We start from the raw sequence: 21,044 nt of genomic DNA on the forward strand, positions 1-21,044 counted from the left end.
TTTGGAAACGACTGTGAATATTAATCCAGTTCAAACATATCTCTTGCTCTTTTGACCAGCGTGGCATGCCAAAGCCACGGTGTCTGCATACTTGTATAGCCCTACAGTAGAGAAAACACACCCACCGAAACACACACACACACACACACACACACACACACACACACACAGCTTGCATTCAAGAGAGCACAATACCTCTTTTCATTCCTTCTTACTCACGTAATTCTCCGGATAGTAGGTGGGAGGGAAGACGGAGAGACACAGAGAGAGAGAGAGAGAGAGAGAGAGAGAGAGAGAGAGAGAGAAAGTCAGGAAGGGGGCCAACCAAGGAAGAGATGACCTGAACACAACGTGACTGGGGGGGGGTCAAACTCCCTCTGGCTGTCTCAACTGTTCACCTGCAACCTTCTCCGGTCTACCTGTCCATGCATCTAGGAATTCTGGGGTCAGCATCAGATATGGAGTACCCTGAGGCAGTGGCTCACCTGGGCCTTGAGACCTGCAAGCCCCAAGACTTTATCTCAATGTCCCTTCAGTGCACACTTTTAACCATCATTTATGCTGGCCTACAGTCTATCTTGTAGCAGTCATGACTACAGTTGAGTACTGCTGATTATACTTCTGGTTTTGGGAAAGTGTGTATTTCTGTTTTCTTGTTTTTCTGGAATTTGATTAGATTTGATCATCTTAGATGGTGAAGAGCCATGAGGCGCTAGAGGCTACTGGAGGTGTTCCATGGTCACAAAAGTAGAAGCCATTTCAACCGCAACGGTTGATATCTCAGAAAATTTAGCATATTTAGATGAAATTCATTGAAGCTATGTACTTTAATTAGAGGAGTAAGTATTTAGCTCCTGCAGTTGGTATGAATCCGGTTCTGGATCGATGATGCAGAAGATTTACTTTTGGCATGAACAGATTTTGATGATATATTGATATTCTGTACCCACAAACCTCCGTGGCCGGGGCACACGCTCTCTTAATGCTTCCTTTTTGTACTGTCGTGAAAAGATTAGATAATTAAACAGTAACATGTCTTGGAATTAAATCTAACATGACTTGTGTATGTCAAAAACTAAATTGGTATGTTATATGTAGCAGAATCAAGTCTCAACATTACTTTTCTGATATTAGATTTTGTTTTGTTAATATTTTATAATACTGTATATAATATAATAATATATTATAATATCTGAATCCACATCAGACCCAAAAGTTCACGGATGCGTACCGGAGGTGGAAATTTTTAGAAAATCAAATATATCATGGTATCTATCACCATGCTTTAAAAATATACAGTGAGGAAACTTTTTTGGGCCATATCACAAAGAGCCCTGACCAGGTTATTTTTTTCAACTGCAATAAAAGCCAAAGAATTGAGGATCTTTCTTGTGATCTCCATTCATCTTTATCTCAATTTAGAAATATCAATTTCCACTGAAATCTCTAAACCCTGCAACACAGCCAGAACGTTCTGAGAGGGAGCAACATGAACAAAGCTCTTGCTCCTGCAATGGAGCACAAATAAGAATCTCAGATACTTGACGGTGCATTTTTCTAGTGTAAAATAAAACACGCTTCCGTCATGTTTAATCCGTGGTGGCTGCAGCTGAAGCAGAGGCAGGTGACCATGACATTCCCATTAAAGCCGAGGCGGCATCTAACCCTTTAAGTAGCCATCTGAAATGTTGGCTCCAGGCTTCCTGCATGACTCACTGTGGGACAATGTGTCAAGCGCTGTAAACTCTCTCTGCTCTTCCAGCTTTTGTCGCACTATGGCACAACAGCAACAACTGCCGCAGCGTGCATCACAATTATTATTATTTTTTTAAATTTTTTTTTTAAGCAAGGAATTCAAGCTTGGTCAGATTAGCTGACTCACCAGGGAGAATTTAATTAAACAAAATGCAGATATTTTTCAGGACAAAGTACTTACACAGATTTAATAATGAGCATATTACTGCAGACTTGCCGTGCAACCTTTTTGGCCCAGTCTTTGAGACAATAGCAATATTTGATTGCTGTGCAGGGAATTTGAATTACACAATACTGCAGCAATTACAAGGATGAAAGTAATGGACTTACATGAATTTGAATCTCTCTTCTCTTTTAACTGTCAAAGCAGTTGGCTTTATATCGCAACAACCTGATGGTCAATTGACTCTGTCTGCCCCTGTGTGCGCACACAAGCCAAGACTAAACAACAGAATTGAATTTAAGGTTGGCACGGGGTAGACAAACCTATAAAAATCTGCTCATATTTTCCAAAAGACCATTCACTGTCAAATAAACGACCAAAATAATCCCACTTATTGCCTGGTATTATGGCCTGGCATCGATCCCTGGTGCTCTGCCATGATTCAAGTGTTCATGGCCTCTCTGAGATTTCCAAATAGAGGGATGGAAACACAGCCCGAGGTTTCCAGAGGTTGTGATTGTTTCGCATGAGGAGAAATATTCATCTCTGGGGCTTGGCAGCATGCTGGCTTACTATTCATGTGCCATAGCAGGGGAGTGTTTCCATTCAGGCAGGAGAAGCTTAAACAGGCCGAACAGGCTGTGTGCTACCTGGTACTCCATCATGGCCGTCGCGAAATAATGAGAAATCTATCAAGTCTTAAGTGGGACCACTAAGAGTGCTAAGACAAGAGCTCTCTGACCTGAGCCAGTTTACCGCATGACAAATCCTGACATACCAAATCAAATCAAGCTCTGATAAGAGATTCATTAGCCTTGCCCTTCTGTTTAAATGTTGGGGAAGTGGAAGCCCCACTTTATATTTAAGTGGGCGTATTAGGCCTACTTAAGTAAAAGCCATACTCACAAGAGAAATGGGACCTGGCTGACCTGGTTTGTTAGTGCACCGACAGTGACATATAATGCCTCTTGAAAGCACAACATTGCTACAGTGTTATCAGTCAGGCTGATATGAGGTGCAGGAAGCCTAGAGGAACCAGCAGCAGCTGATAAGAGGGAATGATAAAGCTGGGAGAAAACCAGATGGACAGCAATGATGGAGAGATAGAAGGGAGGATGGCAGAGGCCATACAGAAAGTAAGGAAGGAGAGTGCAGGGAAACTGAAAGGATGGTTGAGAGCCACAGAGAAAACAAAGCGCTGCCTCACCCTAGAAGAAATTGTTCTCTTTCAGTTAAGAGTGACATTGGAGAGAGACGAGATGAGACAGTGCAAGAGTGACCTCTGATTCAATGTTCCTTGCTAGCGGGTAGACAAACACAACAAGGCTGCGGATCAATTTTTGCTCTTTTAACTACGATTCAAGGTTAGCCAAGAAGGGAAGTGGAGCAAGGGGAATCAATCTCCTCTGCTAACAGAGCACCGGACCATGGCACAAACTACTGTTGTGGTTCACTGACCTGGTTTGTCTCTTAAAACCCTCTACAGTTGCTAGTGATAAAATGCATCGGATCAAGTGTGATCCAGGATTGAATTAAGAGCAGTACCGGGAGGTTTCCAGGAGCCAAGTCCCTTATGAGGATGATAGCATACACGTGGCTTACCCACAGACCGAAAACTGTCCTCTCCGTTGCTCTGCGCGTGTGACTCGTAGATGCTACGGCTCAATTACAACATTTATTCTGCTTTAATAGTTTAAGAGTCAGATTCATTTGCTTTTTTGCCCAATATCTTTCAGAGAATATGAATAACTGAAACATACTGTCACAGAGTTGTGAACAGGTGAGCGACAGCAACACGTACCTGCAGTACTTTATCATGAGAGCATTTGGTCGCAATTTGTAATACGAATTAATCAACAGGTCATGACTAATGAGTCCTTGACAGGTGTTATTTAGACGATGTAAGTATTAATAATGATAATTCAGACAGTAGTTTTGATGGTAACTCTGGCTTGTGGATTCGTTTTCGTGATTTTTTTTACTATGAGCAATGTAGAGAGCAGAATCCAAGGATGTACTGATGTTTATTAAGTGAAATCTGCTTATTTAATTATGGATCACTGCAAACACTAAAAGTAGCAAGCTGTCAGAAAAACTGTTTTTTTTTTTTAAATCACACATCAAAAATTCATCGAGAAGAAGCACTGATAATCATTTAATCACTGACCCATGACCCCCTGATTCAAAATCAAATCGTGAGGGATTCCAACTCCTCGAGGTAAATGTACACGTATTCTTTTTTTGGATGGGAGATAATCTCAAAGCCAACCATGAAAACAATTTTGTAGCAAGACTTGAATAATTTTGATTCGCCTCACTTGTGAGGTGAAGCACCTTCAAAAGGAAACAAACTGGAACAAATTGTTCTCTCTGAGATTCTGCAGAAAAAAAACCAACACATAATGTGGCCCCGAGCACTGCTCCGGCTTTGTTCCTGCTTTCTGACTCAAAACTTTGATTGTCTGCCTGCGTGATTACTTTCTGTTGTTGAATTGTGATATGAAGGAGGCCAGTTCTTGATGAGCTTATTGTATTCTTCATTCCACTTCACAATTACCCCGGTAAGGATCTCTCCAGCTGCCACTAAAGACTGATGGGTATGCAACCTGTCTGGGATCTCTCTCCAGAGACATCATCAGCAAACATCATTCTCTTGAAACCACAAGTCCGAACCTAAACAGTCAAGATAATTCCAGCCTGCATCCCCTCATCACCACAATCCTGCAGCCGTCACTCAACAACTTTTGTTCCTGAGACACTTTCCTGGTTTCAGCGTGGCATGACGACAGCCTGCATCAACAACCAGGACGAACTTCCGAGCCAAATCACCCCCTCACGTCGCCTCCATGCTGAGCAGTGTTTAATGGCTGAGTAATTATATGAAGTCCTCAACAGGATAATCCTAACTGCTTGCCAACTCAGCCTCGAAAACATTCCATCAGTCATCAAGATGGGTAATTACAAGTAACGGACGAATAATAGCGTGTGGTGAACAGTGGGTGAAAGTGGCATAACCAGGCTCTGCGACCGCTTCCCACAGATATCGCATGTTCTGCAAAGACAAATACGGGATAATGGCAGTTCCCACTAAGAAGCACTGACTTAATACACCTGACACAAAAGCACTCGCTCGCCACTAAACTAATACGGCTGCTTTTGGCTGAATGAAGACGCAAAGTGACAAGGAAAAATGCGCTTTGTTTCTGAGAGGCTCGAATCAAATCACGTCTTGATGATAGCGCTGGAACAGATTTCACAAACTACCACCAGGGTTTGTTTGTTGTTGTTTTTTTTGCACCTGGACAGTTTTCAGCCTCTGAAAATAAAGAGAAAAAGAGACGGTGAGATAAGATGTCAGGTAGAGAGGAAAGTCAGTGTAATCCCAAGAGCAAGACAAATCCACACCCAGGAGGAGAAAGTTATTTCTAAAAATGTGCTCTTAAAGGTTTGACATTTGAGAAGAAGGGAAGTCTACAATGTAGAGAATTATATTTAGAGCCCTGCCACTGATGCTATAGGAAAAGAATTAATCAAAATTAAATGTAATCATGTTTTCAGACAGGTGAGGCTGTGAGGTGACGTTGATATACATCATGATTAATGTTCAGGTGATGGCAAGTGCGATAAAATCAACTGAAATGGTAATTTTCTAATAATTTTGCCATAAGACATAATTCATTTAGTTATACTGGTTCAGCGTCTTTACACGAATGGCTTTCTCAGAGAAATATGAGGCCGGTGTAAAGAAAGTGTACAAAATGAAAGATCAGCCATTGGAATGGAGGTAAAAAAAAAAAAAAAAGAATAAAAATTGAAAGAATGGTGAAACTGATTTAAAGTCAAATGGACAGGGGATGACTTGATGGAGACCGGACAAAGCAGAGAGAGGTTTCAAGCCCGGGGTGGGGGGGGGGCATGCATACCAGCCAGGAGAGTCTGCATAAAAGGTCTCAGCCTTTGAGACTTCTGACCCCGACAGGGATGCCTCAATAAAGAATACATAGACACATTTTCAGACACCCACACTGATGCACACTGAAGGCGGCTGAAACATGAGTCTGGTGAAGGAATGCAGCCCCCCCCCCCCACACACACACACACACACCCCATGTCAGACAGCATAATGGCCTATGTTGTGACATACATAGTCCATAACACGTACTCTCCGTTACACATTCACGGAGAGGCTCAGGCAGCTTTCACTTCATGACACATACCAAAGTCTTCAAGTGTTTAGAGAGTCCAGGTTGGTTCTATTCAAACCAATAGCTTCTACATGCACACACACTGATTCAATATAATCAACACACACACACACACACACACACACACACACACACACACACACACACACACACACACACATTAAACCCATTCAAGCTTTTGTGTCATCAACACCTCACAAGGTTCTTTTCTGTTTCAATGAGACACATTTGAATGTCAAGGAACTTTATTTATAGAGCTGTAACTTATTTATAGGGTTTGTGTGTGTGTCCACACACTCTTTTCCGGGTGACTGGACCCTCTCTGTTAACTAGAGCCATCAGCCAGTGCATCTCCACAAGTCAGGAAGCTCAGATTTGTAAAATACCACAGCAATGTGCAGATGAGGCTGGTGGGATATCAAAGAAGGTCTATGAAAGATTCCCTACACAGTAGAAAAGGTGAACATCTTAAAGAAAAAAGTGCTCAGTGAAAACATGGAAACCGCGCTCTGACATCTGCATTGCCTTGCTGGCTTTGGAGACAACATGGTATACAACAAATGTGGAAGTACCCCTTCTTCTGAGTCGAGAATCCCAAGCCTGTGTCTCAGACTGTGGCTGACAGGATGAGGGGGGAGCGCTGCGTGCAAATAAACGTGGGGGGAAGTCACCGACTGCTCATTTCTACCGAACAACCCTAACGACTGTGACACAAAAATAAGCAAAGTTCAGTTAAGTGATTTGTTTTGCGAGTATTAGCCCATTTATCAAAGAGGCTGACAGACATTGAGCACTGCACGAGAAATCTATACGAGAAGAAACAAGGAGACGTTCATAGGTAAGTGTATGGCAAACCGTTCAAATATTCTATAGCAAGATGAAAACTCAGGGGAACACTAGACTGCATCCCATAGGGACTGTGAAGGACTACAGCTTCATGAACAGACATCCATCCATTAACTGAGATGTATCACTTGGCTCCGGACCACACAACTGTGACACTGCTAATCAGCTAAATCTGTGGCTCATGGACCAAAAAAGAGGAAGTTCTGCCTCATCAGCATTCAAACTACAAAACATGACACCAATTACCTCCACAGGCACAACCAGTTTAGAAACTGGAACAAACTGAAAAAGTCTTTCCTCCACCTGCAGCGACCTCGTAGATATTGAAACTGCTATTTAAACGGCACCTCATTTAAAACAACCATAAAATCTTCCATAAAACCTGAACGTTCCGAGTCAGAGAGAATTGCTCAGTATTTGAACAAAACCTATTTGTCCTGACCATAGCACCTCTGTGTAATCTTATCTGCAAAAAGATAACAAATTATATTGGTCCATTTATGACAGTCTTTTTTTTTGGCGACGTTTAAGTCAAGATTGTATCTTCTTACAATTATGATTTTAATGCTGCATCGGCTTCCAAAAAGTGTCTCCTGAGGTTGTTTGACAGTCGGACAAAAGACTGTAAGGATGCGGTCATCCTGATCACTCTCTGATACTCTGTGACAAAGGAGGGGACGGACAAATCTGACTGAGCTGGATACACCGTGTCCCTGTTACTCTGCAGGACTGAATACCATGGATCAGTTTACACCTTTTCAGCTTTGTGCGCCACCTGTAGCCCTGGGCTAGGTTTTCAGCAAGCTGCATAATTAATAAGGTGATACAGGGACACTAGACTCTCTGGAGAGATCGAGAGATTAAAAGTGAGAAAACAGCAGCCTAAGTGAGGAGAGATGGGGAGAAAACTTCAACACACGGCTGAAGAAAGAGAATGAAAGAGCAAGGTGGGAAGGAGTGAGGTGTGTGACAGGAAACCGAAATCAGGAAATTGGGCAGACCAACAGAGGAAAGGCGGAAGGCATACAAATAAGGAACTACGCCATCTCACATACTGATGCGTCCTTAGGCCAACGCTGTGAAGCCACATCATAAAGATTGCAGAGTGCACTCAGTTTGAGTACTTAAAAGTTTCACTCTGTTGAGTTTTATGGCCTCACACTGAAATTTAAAGTACTGCCCAAGGTCAATACTGACGTTCTTTTCAATGCCAAAAATACACAGGACATATATATAAAAAGGGGCGGCATGTTTGGGTTGTCGATGGTTCGCTGTTTAATTGGTTTGGCAGGGTGTCAGTAGGGTGACAGAGTTCTTGGGTCCAAGCACCAGGAGTGCAGAAATTAAGTTGACGAACAAAGTTTCACGTGACATGGCCTGAATTTGACAAACTTGAACTGAAGCTCACGCTGAGCTGTAGGTGACTCCTCAAAGCCGAAAATTGAAACATAAAAAGTTATACCACGGGGGGAAGGCTGGATGTAGCAAACTGACTACTTGAAATTTTGACTATAATCAACTGGAAAAGATAAGAAAATGTTTGGTATTCTGTGTTCTCCATGTCCTTCACACTCTCTTTATTCTGTCATGTCAAATCTCATCTTTTTAAAAGAACTCATTATCAAGAGGGGAGAAGTTCAAAGACTGTCGAAGAAAGCAATTAACACAAGCCAGTCTGAAGGATTCCTCCGAGTTACAGTCAGCATGTTACTGCTGGAGAGGGAGGCGGGAACAAACATGATGACCGGGACGGATTTGCCGTTTATGTCATATATTTACGTTTGGTACGACCTTAGAGATGAGAAATCTTCATGCAAGTTACACTTGGTGAATTTAGCTAATGCTCATATCCCGAGTAAAGAAAGCATTCTTTTCCTGCCTCATCACAGATATGCCAAACCATTTTCTCCATTCCTTAGTGGAAAACTTGATATCTAGCGGCTTCAAGAAATGTTGCCTTATCAAATAGTAATGTTGACAAACCAGTGAGAGTCGGCTAAAGATGCTGACTGGATCATGAAAGAGAATCGTTTCCTGTGATGGGAGACGAAGTCACAGTGGGACAACATTCTCAGTATTAAGCAAGTCTGAAATCTTTAGATGCGCCTTCTGGAAGAGGTTTATATAAAAGATGAACAAAATAATGAGGAGTACGGTGCCGTTCACACTTGATTCCTGGCTGCTAATGTTAGCTGCACTGCTGCCGGGAATTTGGCTCAACAGCAATCAAACATGGTTCCGTCGTCAGCTTTTAGATATATTATCTTCTCACCAGGTGTTTTCTTTAGGTTAGATGTGTTGCCACGACTAGATTTGCATTTCTTGTTAAATATAACGGAGTGATGTCTGCCTAACATTTTGAGAAGTGGCCCTGACTGTGTGTTGAGCTGGAGGGTGGGCGACATCACAATGTTCTTTGCTCCCTCACCCAGATGTGTTCCCGAGCAGGGAAATGTGGTACTTACCATGAATCGGTACTTGGAAGTTCAGTTGTAAATCAGACAGTACCCTTAAAAGTAACCAGTTCAGTCCCTACCCTTGTTTATTTGGTCATTTTTATTAAATTTCATGTGCAGTATTTGGTCAAGGTAAAACCTAGCATATTCGTTTTGGGTAACCTGATCAAAAACGGGCAGGGCGACTAGTTTAGGAGTGATACTCGTACCGCCATTCTTCTAGTAGTGTGTATTCAAATGTTTCTCAAGCCCCCCCGGAGCACCACGTCCTCACGGGACGTCCTCAGGGAGAGCAAAACTTAGGGCTCATTATTACTTGAGATCCGGGCACCCAAAATGCATGTGACTGCCACGTTTTGTGGCGCCTTACCGAGAGGGGCCCATTCTCCACATTGTGTTCTTGTCAATGCTGACTGAAATTATCACGATGCCGAGCCAAGAGGCAACAGCATTCTGAGGCACAGCTGCCTGCTAAATACAGATGAGTTAACCGGTGCTTATCAAGGCTGCAGACGATAAATAACCATATCTCTGGTAGTAACCGATAAAGCGATCGGAGGAGTACCAGCCGACAAGATTACATAAATTGGACAGTCCCGTCAAACTCTTGTGTCCTGACAGCACGTACACCTTGTACTTCTGTCCATGTTCTTATCTCTGTCCAGGGTGGCTTTAAGAGGTCAGAAAAAAGCTGCACACTCCTTTAAAATGACTGGTAGACCTCTTTTTATCCAATTTCTGAGAGCCTAAAATCTGTCATCATTTTTCTCTCTCTCTCTCTCTCTCTATATATATATATATCTATATATCTATATCTATATATCTATATCTATATATCTATATATATATCTATATCTATATCTCTATCTATCTATCTATCTATCTATCTATCTATCTATCTATCTATATCTGCTTCAGAAGGTTTACCAGAGTATGAAAACTGCTCTCCTCTTTTTCCTGAGTTTGTAAATGGTCTTTGTGTGTCACTCATGTCCTTGTCTGGGTTTCTTCTAGGTGGGTGTTTATGCATCTGTTTGCAGCAACACGATGCTTCCAGTGAGGCAATATCAGTGCCCATCACTGAGCCCTGATAACAGGGGCTTCTTCTTGAGGCACTCATGAGACGTCTCATCAATATCTGATCATCATCAATGGAACATACAGTAAAACAGGCTGGTAATGGGCCAACCAGTGGCTTGGTACATGAATGAATGCTCAGCCATTAATAGCTTGCAGAGGTTTTAGAGGACACTTCACGTTGAACACATAAAGGATGAATATAGGAGAATCTTTTAAACAGGGAGCTAAAATAAAGCCTGGTTTTCACAAATGATAAGAGTGCTGTGTGCACAAATCACTTCTATGCTTCCGTACAGGACTGGCCATGATTTGTGGCCTGTAATTTAAGGGATTAGTTTACCCCCCAAAAAATGAAATAAAACACTTTTCATTGTTCCAAGTTGCAAGATGCTGCTCTTTGAGATCCAGCCCAATTCAGAAGCACAAAGAACAGCAACACTGAGGCAGTTTTAACTTACAATCAGAAATATGAGAGATATTTTAAGAGAATTATAAATAAACTCTGCAGCCAACTGTACATTCAGAGATGCTTCTGGCGGAACGGGATGTTCAACCTCTGAACCTACCTTCCCCTTTCTTGCAGTCCCAGCATTATTTTCACAGATCTTAACTAATTCATCCACTGTTTCTGCCTGACAGTCTCACAGAAAACCTTTATGAAAGGCTTATCTAAACCTGAACGGTGACATTTTCCTATAGCTAGCCTCTCTCGGACAGAAAAATGGGGATTTCTGCCCAATATACCTCAGGGCAAACACTACCAGTTGTCCTTGTCATTGCTCCACCCCCAGCCTCTTCTTCTCACCTGATAATTAAGAGCTTCAGCAGAGGGACGTAGCGTGTGGGAGGATCCCAAGCTTTTCTCACCAGTTCCATTCCTGCCCCCAACCCACACCTCAACTGACCAGAGGAGGCGCTGGCGCAACGACCAGGATGCCCAACAGAGACGAACTAAAATAATGCCTCCTTGTTGGGAGGCAATGCAACAGACCTCTGCAGCACCTGGATGACCTCAAGCTAATGCAGCTGGGCACTTTTCAGAGAACAGGTCCCAGAATGAAAACTTTCTGCAGTGTGAGCTCGTAATACCACTCTGAGGCTAACTGATACGAGGACGGATGTTTAATCAATCAATCAACCTCTCAACTATCAACACGCGTGGGCAGCAGCTTTCTTTGAAACAGTTATCACTATCCGCTACTGCCTTCAGAGGACTTAAATAGCAGACGGTGAGATAGCTTTTTTCACCATTAAGTCTCTTCTCTCTCTGGGTGACTAATCCCTGTAGACTGGGTTCTTCGGAGGTTCAAGCACACACATGCATTAACTCTCACACACATACACACACCTTTGTCATCTAGAAGTATATTAGCCAGGAAGGGGTCAATGGACCAACATGTGAGACAGACCCTTTTATCGCCACTTAAAGCAAACAGCGATGTGTAATGACTCCCTTGATGGCAACAGTGAGAAAAGCTCAAGAGGGAGGACAAGGGGGGAAACACTGGTCAAGAAAGCTTCGCATAGGTGTGTTTATGTAGGAGTGTCAGAGAGGTAGAGATATGAAATATGAGGGTTAGAGTGGGAGTTTAGTGTTATCAGCATAAAACGATTTGGATCTAATTTGCCTTGTTCAGCTTTCAGTGTGATGACAACATGGCTGCTGAATGCCTGCGCATACGCCACTGAACAAGTACCCGCCTCGGATCCTGGTTTACGCCCCAGTATTTGTCTGGGGCCACTGAGTTTTTAGTAACAAAGCACACAAAGTACTCTTGTGCACACTCAGCTAGGTCTCAAACTTCTAAATTTCCACAGACGAATGGAAAAATATCTTCGCGTGGCAGAACTGGAAAAATTATGACCCCGGGATGCTGGTGCTGACGTGCATTGTCATATTTTTGTTCTGGTGGAGTGCTGATCATGTGGCGCTTCACGGCAGCAGCACGGAACAGACAAGATGCAGGTGACTGTACACACCACCATCAACACTGGCCCCACAGATTCCTTTGCTTTCTGTTGTCCATGAGCAAACATACCAAAGTATGCAGCAACAAAGACACACAAACCACTCTGGAATCCCGACCATTCCACCACATACTAATACACAGAATAAAGGCATTTTGTCCTGTTCCCAGAGAGTTCCTGTATTTGGCTTGTGGGTGTGAATGCGCGCACATACATGCTCTTGTGTGCAGCAGTGTGATCTTCATGTGGTTTCACTTCATGCCAGGGACCCATTTGTCTCCATTATCATCATACAGCTAGAGGAAGCAGATCTGTTAGAGCTTGTGGCAACTGTAATTCCTCTCTGTCTGGGTATAAAAAACAACTTCACTACCCAGACGTTTGTCATGTCACAGCATCACAGGACCGGGAACATTAAGAGGGATATAGCGCCTTGTACCTCCATAAAACTCAATATTCGATATTTCCAGAGAGAATGATGTAAAAATGACTGATGGTGAAGCCGTGCAGAGCTGTTAAGTGAGCTTACTGAGCGCTTTTTACCTCCACAGAAGATCTGGTTTTTGGTGCTTTTAGTCTGTTAGCAGGTTCACACAGAAACTACCAGACTGATTTTCATGCTACTTCCAAGAGGACGGGAGCATCAGCCAAAGAAGAGCCCATTACTTTGGGGCTGATCCTCAATTTAATGTGTGATACCCCCCCCCCCCCAAAAAAAAACAGTCCCCCACAATGGAAATACTAACTACTTTATACATCATTTTTTGGGGAAAAAAATAGCTTTTTATACACAGTCACAAGTCACATGAAAAGACTGCATATTTCATGTTAAAGCTATTAAATAGCTTGTAGAAAAGCAAGTGCTGGTTATGTTTTGATGTTTGTTTTTTAAGTTGTCAGTCTTGCTTGACAATTTAATGTTCTATCTCCCATACTGAACTGGAATAGAGGGTTAGGACCAGAATGGAAATAAGCTACGGGGTATTTTTGTGTATTTTGATCAACAATTATAATAATAATAATACAATTTTTTGCATGGAATCAAGGAAAACTTTATTGTCCCTGGAGGGCAATTTTTTTGTAGGGTCTGTGCAATCAGACTGTCACACTCCGTCACATCAAATTTCGACAAAAATAAATAAAATCTTTTGTTAAATGTGGAGTACACCTGACAAAATGCTGATTATCTGAGCAAATCGCATCTTAAAACCTGCCTTGGAGCTTTTGCCTGGATAAAAACATGCCATTTCATGAGCAAAATGAATTTGGGAAAAAGCTTTTTTTTTCTTTTTTTTAACCCACATCAGAAGGCATAACTTCAAGCACGACAGAACCCCTGGAAGCATGACAAACTTGACGCTAACAAACTTGGACAGAGAACAGATTTTCCAGACCCAATTATAGCAGAAAATCTTTTAAGAAACTCCTGGCTTAGCTCTGCAGAAAAATGGTTGTCGACAAAGCATTGTAATCACAAGGCCAGCGTGTCACGAGTGTTTTAACGTTCACCAATCTGATCAAAGTCTCAGATAATGGTTCCTCCCCACACATCTTTACCTCAAAACACCTCCTCAGCCTGATGACCACCATGTCTGCTCGCAGTGTTTTTACTGGGAACGCACCATTATAAAACCGGGATTGTGGTAATGACCGCTTTAACGCAGGAATCAGATTTTAAGTTTACAAAAAAAAAAAAAAAAAAAACCCCATCCTAGTTAATAGTGATTGCCTTCAAGCCTGCTTCAGACTACATCACAAGATGTGGTACCCCCCCCCCCCCCCCACACACACACACACACACAAAATAACTCTCCATGTGATACCCAATTACATTTTAAACTGGCACTAGAGTCATTCATCACCCTCACCTTCCTATCTATTGGTACGGAGATGCTGATTTGGAAAAGGTGAACTGGAGAACTCAGTGAATACAGGGAGTACTTCATTCAGCCACACTGAGAAAAGACCTTTCTGTCATGAAAATGGGAAACAAGTAGTCAAAACTTATGGAGCACACAGATTTAAAACATCCAGATGGGAAACATTAGGATTAAAGTCAACATTAATGCTCCAAAAAGTACAACGCATAAAGAATCGATAAGAAAATACAAGCATGAAACAAGGAGAGATGGGTGTGTTAGTGTAGTATTTGTGTGTGTTTGTGTGTGTGTGTGTGTGTGTAGTGCGAAGCCAGGAGTCTCCCAGCCCTATAATTACACCGCGGTGGGAGTGAAGCTGATAAGAGGCCTGAGGATATCAACGTCAAAGCAAGACAAGGAGAAGAGAGGTGGGCAGAGGAGAGCAGAGGAGAGGAGAAAAGAGGAACACATCATAAAATAAGGGGGGGGGGGGGCACAACATGATAACTTATCAACCACCAGCTTTTCTCTCTGACACTGCTTTTTCATTTCCTCCCTGCTAGTTATCTAATGACCCCTACGGCACACGCATGCATAAAAAAAAAAAAAAAAAAAAAACTTTACAAGAAAGTTTATGCAACACAGCCCACGCAGTCAGAGTGTTTACCCGGGATGGGCGCGTGTAATCGATTCCTTGATTGCTTGCCGTTATGTAGAAACTCAAGTGGCTAATTAGGAAACTTGATCTTTTATGTCTCGTTTAGTACAATCTTAGACTGTATCACTCCCAGGGCTGGGACCTTGCCTTCAAAATAAAAGCAGCAATGCTTTAATACTATTACCATTCTGTCGATTCGTTTTATTTTTTAAAAATTCAGAAGAGAAGTCAAGTGCTTTAGTTATTACTGCAGTCAAACTACCATTTTGACATCTTAGTGGGCTGCAAGACTCCCCCCCCCAAAAAAAAATCACATTAGCATTTAAATTGCTTTTTTCAACAAAAATTACAAAGATGTAAACCTTATCACCAACAATATTACCATTGAATTATCACTTAAAATGATTTCTTTCTTCAAAGTTTCTAATCTCAAATAAAACCACCAAAAAAACCCAACTATATCATGCAGGTGTAAGATTTGCTGCAGATAGTGATGCAAGCCGCAAAACACAGACCAAGTAACACTGCTTCTCTCCTGTACTCACACATGCACTGTACCGTCATGCAGCCAAAGCCCAAGTAAGGCCACTCCCGACAACATATTTTTCTGTTTCTGTTGTTAAGACAACGGGATGAGAATGAAGCACAGCCTATTAACACTTCATTTTAACCACCAGCTGTCATTTCTAAGCGACTTGGCGCTGTTTAAATTCAGATTTTACAACCGCCATGACAAAAATCACGATAAACATATTGTACAGACATCTGCCGCGCAGTGAATGGAATTTGGCGATACCTGCAAGGAAAATGATCACTCGAGAGAATTTAGACGCAACAGAACATCTTTTTACAGCGCAACACATTCACCTCCACTTAATAATTAATTGACGTGAAAGAAAATTTGTTTTTAGTTTCTTCAACGATACTATTTTCTGGTGTTCTTTGTCTTAGGAGAGGTCACTACAACAAAACACTACATATACAATGTACAGTCCTTGGCTAAGTTATTTCTTTCAGAGCAGAGCTCTGTTGCTATGGGGATATGCCTCACATTGAGAGAAAGGAAAGTTAAGAAAAATTGTCCTTGACGCCCACTTTTCAACAGTGGAATGTGAGATGCTGAATGCTACAACAGTATACGCATCAACTGTAAAAGATGAGGATGCAGCGTGGCGTCACCTGTTGCAGGTTTAAACTTTTCCGTTTCTGGTCCAGAAATCTACTGGCTTGAAGTCAGTTTCTACTTTCGGGACACACGATATCGGATTATTTGCCGATAGACTTCATATAGCCATCCATCCCTTTTCTATTCCGCTTATCCATTACAAGTGGTGGGGATTGGGGTGGGGGTGGGGGTGGGGGGGTGGGGGGTTGGAGCCTATCCCAGCTGACATTTGGCGAGAGGCAGGGTTCACCCTGGACGGGTCACCAGTCCGTTGCAGGGCCATCAGGAGCAATTAGGGTTCAGTATCTTGCTCAAGGAGACTTGGACATGGTCACCGGGGGAAGTGAGGATTGATCCAGCGATCCTTCAGTTGCTGGACGGCCACTCGCCCTCTGGGCCATGCTGCCCCCCCCTCCCCCACCCCCATACTCCATGTATACAAGAAGGTTTATATCATAGTTACATTTTGTAGATGCTGAAAAACACAGGTAAACATAGTGAATTTGAAAACCACTTGGAAAAGCCCATAAATCCCAATTACTGGCGTTTCCTCATCACTGATGATATTTATGCATGTGTTACCATGCATCCCCACAAGCCACACTTTGTTGTGGTGAATTGGAAAAAAGATGGCAGTCGCCTTCGCTATTTTCATCATCAGCTCTGAAAAGACAAATGGCGCATGACGGAGGAAAAAAATATCCACAATATGATACAAATGAAATGATTCCAAAACCGACTGCCAAGCACCAGTTTGTATTCTGATTCAGTGCCACTTCTGTCAATCAGAATGAGAAAGTCTTCATTGCGTGAAACTGTAATGAAGATATTTTAGAGATTGAGACGATACGCTCATTCTAAAGAAATTGCACTGATGTCATCAATCAAGTAGGGTCATTTTCTCAGAGAATTCAATAAACCAACTTCATTTTGCAACCATCGGAGTAACCCCCCGTTGGCCTTTACAAAGAACTCGGGTGTAAAGAACTTCACTTTTTAAGACTCAGAAGCCACTTCTGCATCTTTTGAACACTCTTGAGGTACACATCACAATCCTTGATGCCACAGAATGGAGCACTCAGCCCGTCTATCTCAGCAGGCAGTGGTGCACGATAAGTTTGCTGCAGCATAAATATGATTAAAATACTGCAGAGTGAAGCAGATTTAGTGTATGCTTCTGCACAATATAACAGCAGAGTAATAAATCTTTCTGTAATTGCTGTAACCTGGACTTACCCTTAATTTGCACTTAACCAATTTCTTAAACCTCGTGGATTTATGAGTGATGAGAATGACAAGACGGACAACATCATTTTCTGATTATAAAACTAATTCATTATCAATGCAACGCAGACTATCAGTGTATATTTCTAAGGGGATGGTGCATGGAGAGGAAAAGAAGCAGACGTATGTCAAGTCAGTGTTGATTTAATTGTGAGGTGAATTTTAAGTTAATTTTGGAAATGCTGCAAAAAAAAGATTTGTGCATCAAGTTTGTTTCCATCAAGTGGTTTGAAGCTAATTAAATAGGCTGCATTATGCCGCCCAAAGGTGGCCGTACATGGTTGCCCTACCAAACAGTGAAAGAAGAAGAAGAGTCTACCAGCGTAAAATAGCGAGTCTAGAGCCCCTTTCACACTGCACCAAAAACGTGGGTCAACGCAGGTTTTTCGGCACTCTGAAAGGGTCGACTCAGCATTTCGACACGCGTCGACCAACTCGCCAAGCGACCCGGGAGTTTAGCGGCTCGGCTCGGCTCGGCTGCAGTGTGAAAAGGGCAACCCGCGTCGTCTCAGGTTTCACACGACCTTCCTGTCGCATCCTGATTTTGTCACTGTGTTGCCTGTCAAGCTGTAATCGTGGAAGCGCCAGAAAAAAATAAATAAATGGAAAAAAAAAACTTCGGCTGGGCTGAGAGCTGCTCACTCATCTCTCAATAAAGTTTTGGCCTCTGCCGTAAGATCAGTCCTCCTGTTGATGTCCCTAGAACGACAACGCGAACGTTCGACTCAAGGACGTCCATGTTGTCAGTTGTTTACCTCTCAGTGTTCCGGTGCACGTTTATGTGTAATGATGACGTTGTCAGCGCGATGACGTATGAGAGAGAAACAAAAGCACGCAGCCCTCACAGCGGGACTTCAGACCCAGGTTTTTTGGAAGCTTGAATGCGCCCTCATGCTGAGCAAACGCGGGTCCAAAAACCCGCATTGACACGTGTTTTTCAGTGTGAAAGGGGTACAATTGATCTTGAGTAGCAGCTAGTGTTGCACGCTGGAGATGAAGGCAACGTTTGAGGAATTCCATCTCCTGGTTTGCTCATTTTTCGAGAAAAAGGCAATAGCCGCCTTCAGTGAGTGTAGAAAAGTTGTGAAGTTGAGAGAGTATCAACATTTTCAACACACAACTACATTTCTACGCTGGTCCAAGCTGAAAGACCAGGCCTTCCAGAAAAGTGCAGAGTTTTAGTGATTGCTGTGGGCAAAAACTCTTGATTATGCGGCATGTTTTCTTTAAAAAAAAAATGCCATGAGTATGAAGGATATTTATGCAATTATATGCGATGAAATTGTGTGAATTTGCAAAAACTGCAGTTTGGTGAATAAGATAAAAGTGAGTCCCCCAACACTCTGTCCTCACGAGGCTACGGCCTTCACGTAAAGAGTCGTTTCCAATGACCTCCTATGATAAGCTAGCGTACTGCGTCACAGGAAAGTTCTGGGAAAAATCAAGTTCTCGTCTGGTTTTACGTCAGACCCAAATAAACACACGGCTCAAACTTACGAACCCTTGATGAGTCAGACAAGTCCCAAGCTTGTTTTTGTTGGCAAATGAGACGGATTTGCGGACTTCATCATGACTTCTTTGTAGGGTTTGCAGCTTTACAATGACATCACTTCACAACGTTCCCAAAGCAATCGGGAGGAAAATGGCTGCTCTTGTGTGAAGTAGACACAACATTTTTCAACTTTCCGCGAAGATGTGTGACTTTTTTGCAACACAAATGCAGGGATTATGAAACCACACGAGCCCCGCATATTTCACACGTTTTGCGTGGAAATCTGTGATTAATGCGGCGAAAGTGCGGCGTCTTAAGTGATCACATAATCATGTTTTCTGGAGGGACCGAAAGACAAATAGGGGACGCAAAGACACGCTGTGGTCGCCATTTTCCTGCTGGACAGCTAAGCTAATATTTGCTAACTAACAGCAGCGATTGCACAAGTTAGCAACTTTAGCCTCTGACAGGTTCATGTTGAAACTGTTTGCATGTCACAACATCAGGAGAGGTATCACATTGAGACTGACCCCATGAATATTGTGCAACCACTATTCCAACTCAACCTGGTAACTAGTACAATAGATCATCGCAGCAGGAGTGAGTGTGACACCTACTGACCGGGAGGTGTAAATGCTGTCCATGGCACCTTTGACTAACTCAGTGTCGACTCTGAGCAGAGAACTCTGAGATTTTTCAAAGGGGGTGATGCATACAGAGGGAGGAAGAAGGCATTCAGTGTGAACAGGGGGACGGACTGAGTGAGGAACCTTTCACCGCTGCATTGTCCAGGATCTGTTAACCCACTGGTGTGGTGGTTCCACTGTCTCAACGGAAACAACAGCCCATTTACTGGTCCCTGCCTCTTTAGCTCCCCTGCACAACAAGAGCATATTAGCATTTGCAAGACCGGTGGTCATTCCCTCATTCGGGAGATGCAACCCACCGCCGCCACTCATACGTGACACGCTGGAAACAACAACAGCCGCTCATGTTTTAATCATAAACAGCCTTTGATCCTAAAATTGATATTAGCAGCCTGTTGTGTGATTAAACAGGCGTGGAGGAGTGTGTTATTGCAAGCACAACACTGAGGCGATTAATTAACTCGCTAGCCTTCACCTAATGCTTCTAAAGTTGGGACTACTGATTGGAGTGTGCAGAGGGGAGCTGTTGAAAGTAGTGCAGTGGCCTTAAGTGGCTCTTTCATCTTCTGTTTACTGAAAAACAAAACACGTGCCTCAAAAGTGGCTCTGTTAGAGGAGAGGGAGAGGGAGAGCAGGAGAACAAGAAGCAAAGACAAAACTTTAGAGAAACTCCTGTACTTTCCTATAATAAGAGGGCAGGAGTTCACGATAGCCCCGAGCAAAAATCACTTTAATTCATTGATTGCAGTTGAGGCAACCCAACTTCCCCATGTGTTATGTAATCCAAGTTCTGCCTAACAACAACAAAATCGGCACTAAATCTGATCATGTCTGGGGGTATTAAATTAAATAAATTAAGTAACTTCTGCTGAAGTGCGCAGCTCGTGACGTTCAATGAGTAACAACTCTTCTCACGGGCTTTAAACGCAGTGGCTGTACAAAGCAGGTAAACACCAGAATGAAAGTTGGCCTCGTGTGTTATCAACACTCGCAAAAACAAACTGCGTATTTAAAGTGCACCCATTTCAGAAGACTGCCCGAAGTTTCCGCGTCACTCACCTGCGATACGAGTGGAATGAGCGTTTGCTCCACCGAGCGAGTTTTGATTTCCAGACCGGAATCAAAGTTACTGTTGCCGCACGGAGATGAAGCCATTCCCGCCGAGCGAGCAGCCCCTGCCTGCTGCCTTCTGCCTGCCACAATACACGGATGAGTTCTCCAAGAGCCGCACTCTGCCTGTTTCGCTGCTCTAAACTGGTGTGCCGGACTTGCTATTCCACACTGTGGGTTCTCACGAGATTTACGCGGTCGGTTACCGGGTGGCTCTCCTCACGCACACGATTCTTTAAATCCACTCCGGCTCGGTGGCTGCGCCGCTGTGCCCGCTAATGTCCATGTAGTTTACTCAGCCACGGCAGGGAGCGGACTGCAGCACACCACTGTGGGCAACCACACACACACACACA

The 21,044-nt window shown here is 43.0% G+C and overlaps 1 protein-coding gene across 3 annotated transcripts in view; it reads right to left on the reverse strand.

The window, feature by feature from the left end:
• The window catches only part of ctnnal1 (catenin (cadherin-associated protein), alpha-like 1), a 59,620-nt gene extending 38,592 nt beyond the window's left edge, over window positions 1-21,028 (reverse strand). For 2 of the 3 annotated variants that reach the window (XM_086193676.1, XM_086193677.1), the window contains exon 1: window positions 20,638-21,028. In XM_086193676.1, coding sequence (XP_086049802.1) covers window positions 20,638-20,733 — 96 coding nt within the window. In that variant the 5' untranslated portion in view covers window positions 20,734-21,028. The remainder of the gene's footprint in view (window positions 1-20,637) is intronic. The other variant, XM_086193675.1, reaches the window with a different exon arrangement.
• Window positions 21,029-21,044: the final 16 nt, after the last annotated feature.

The sequence above is a fragment of the Aulostomus chinensis genome, chromosome 22, assembly GCF_037954235.1.
Source record: "Aulostomus chinensis isolate RoL2024-O1b breed Wild chromosome 22, RoL_Achi_v1.0, whole genome shotgun sequence".
Taxonomy (NCBI): domain Eukaryota; kingdom Metazoa; phylum Chordata; class Actinopteri; order Syngnathiformes; family Aulostomidae; genus Aulostomus; species Aulostomus chinensis.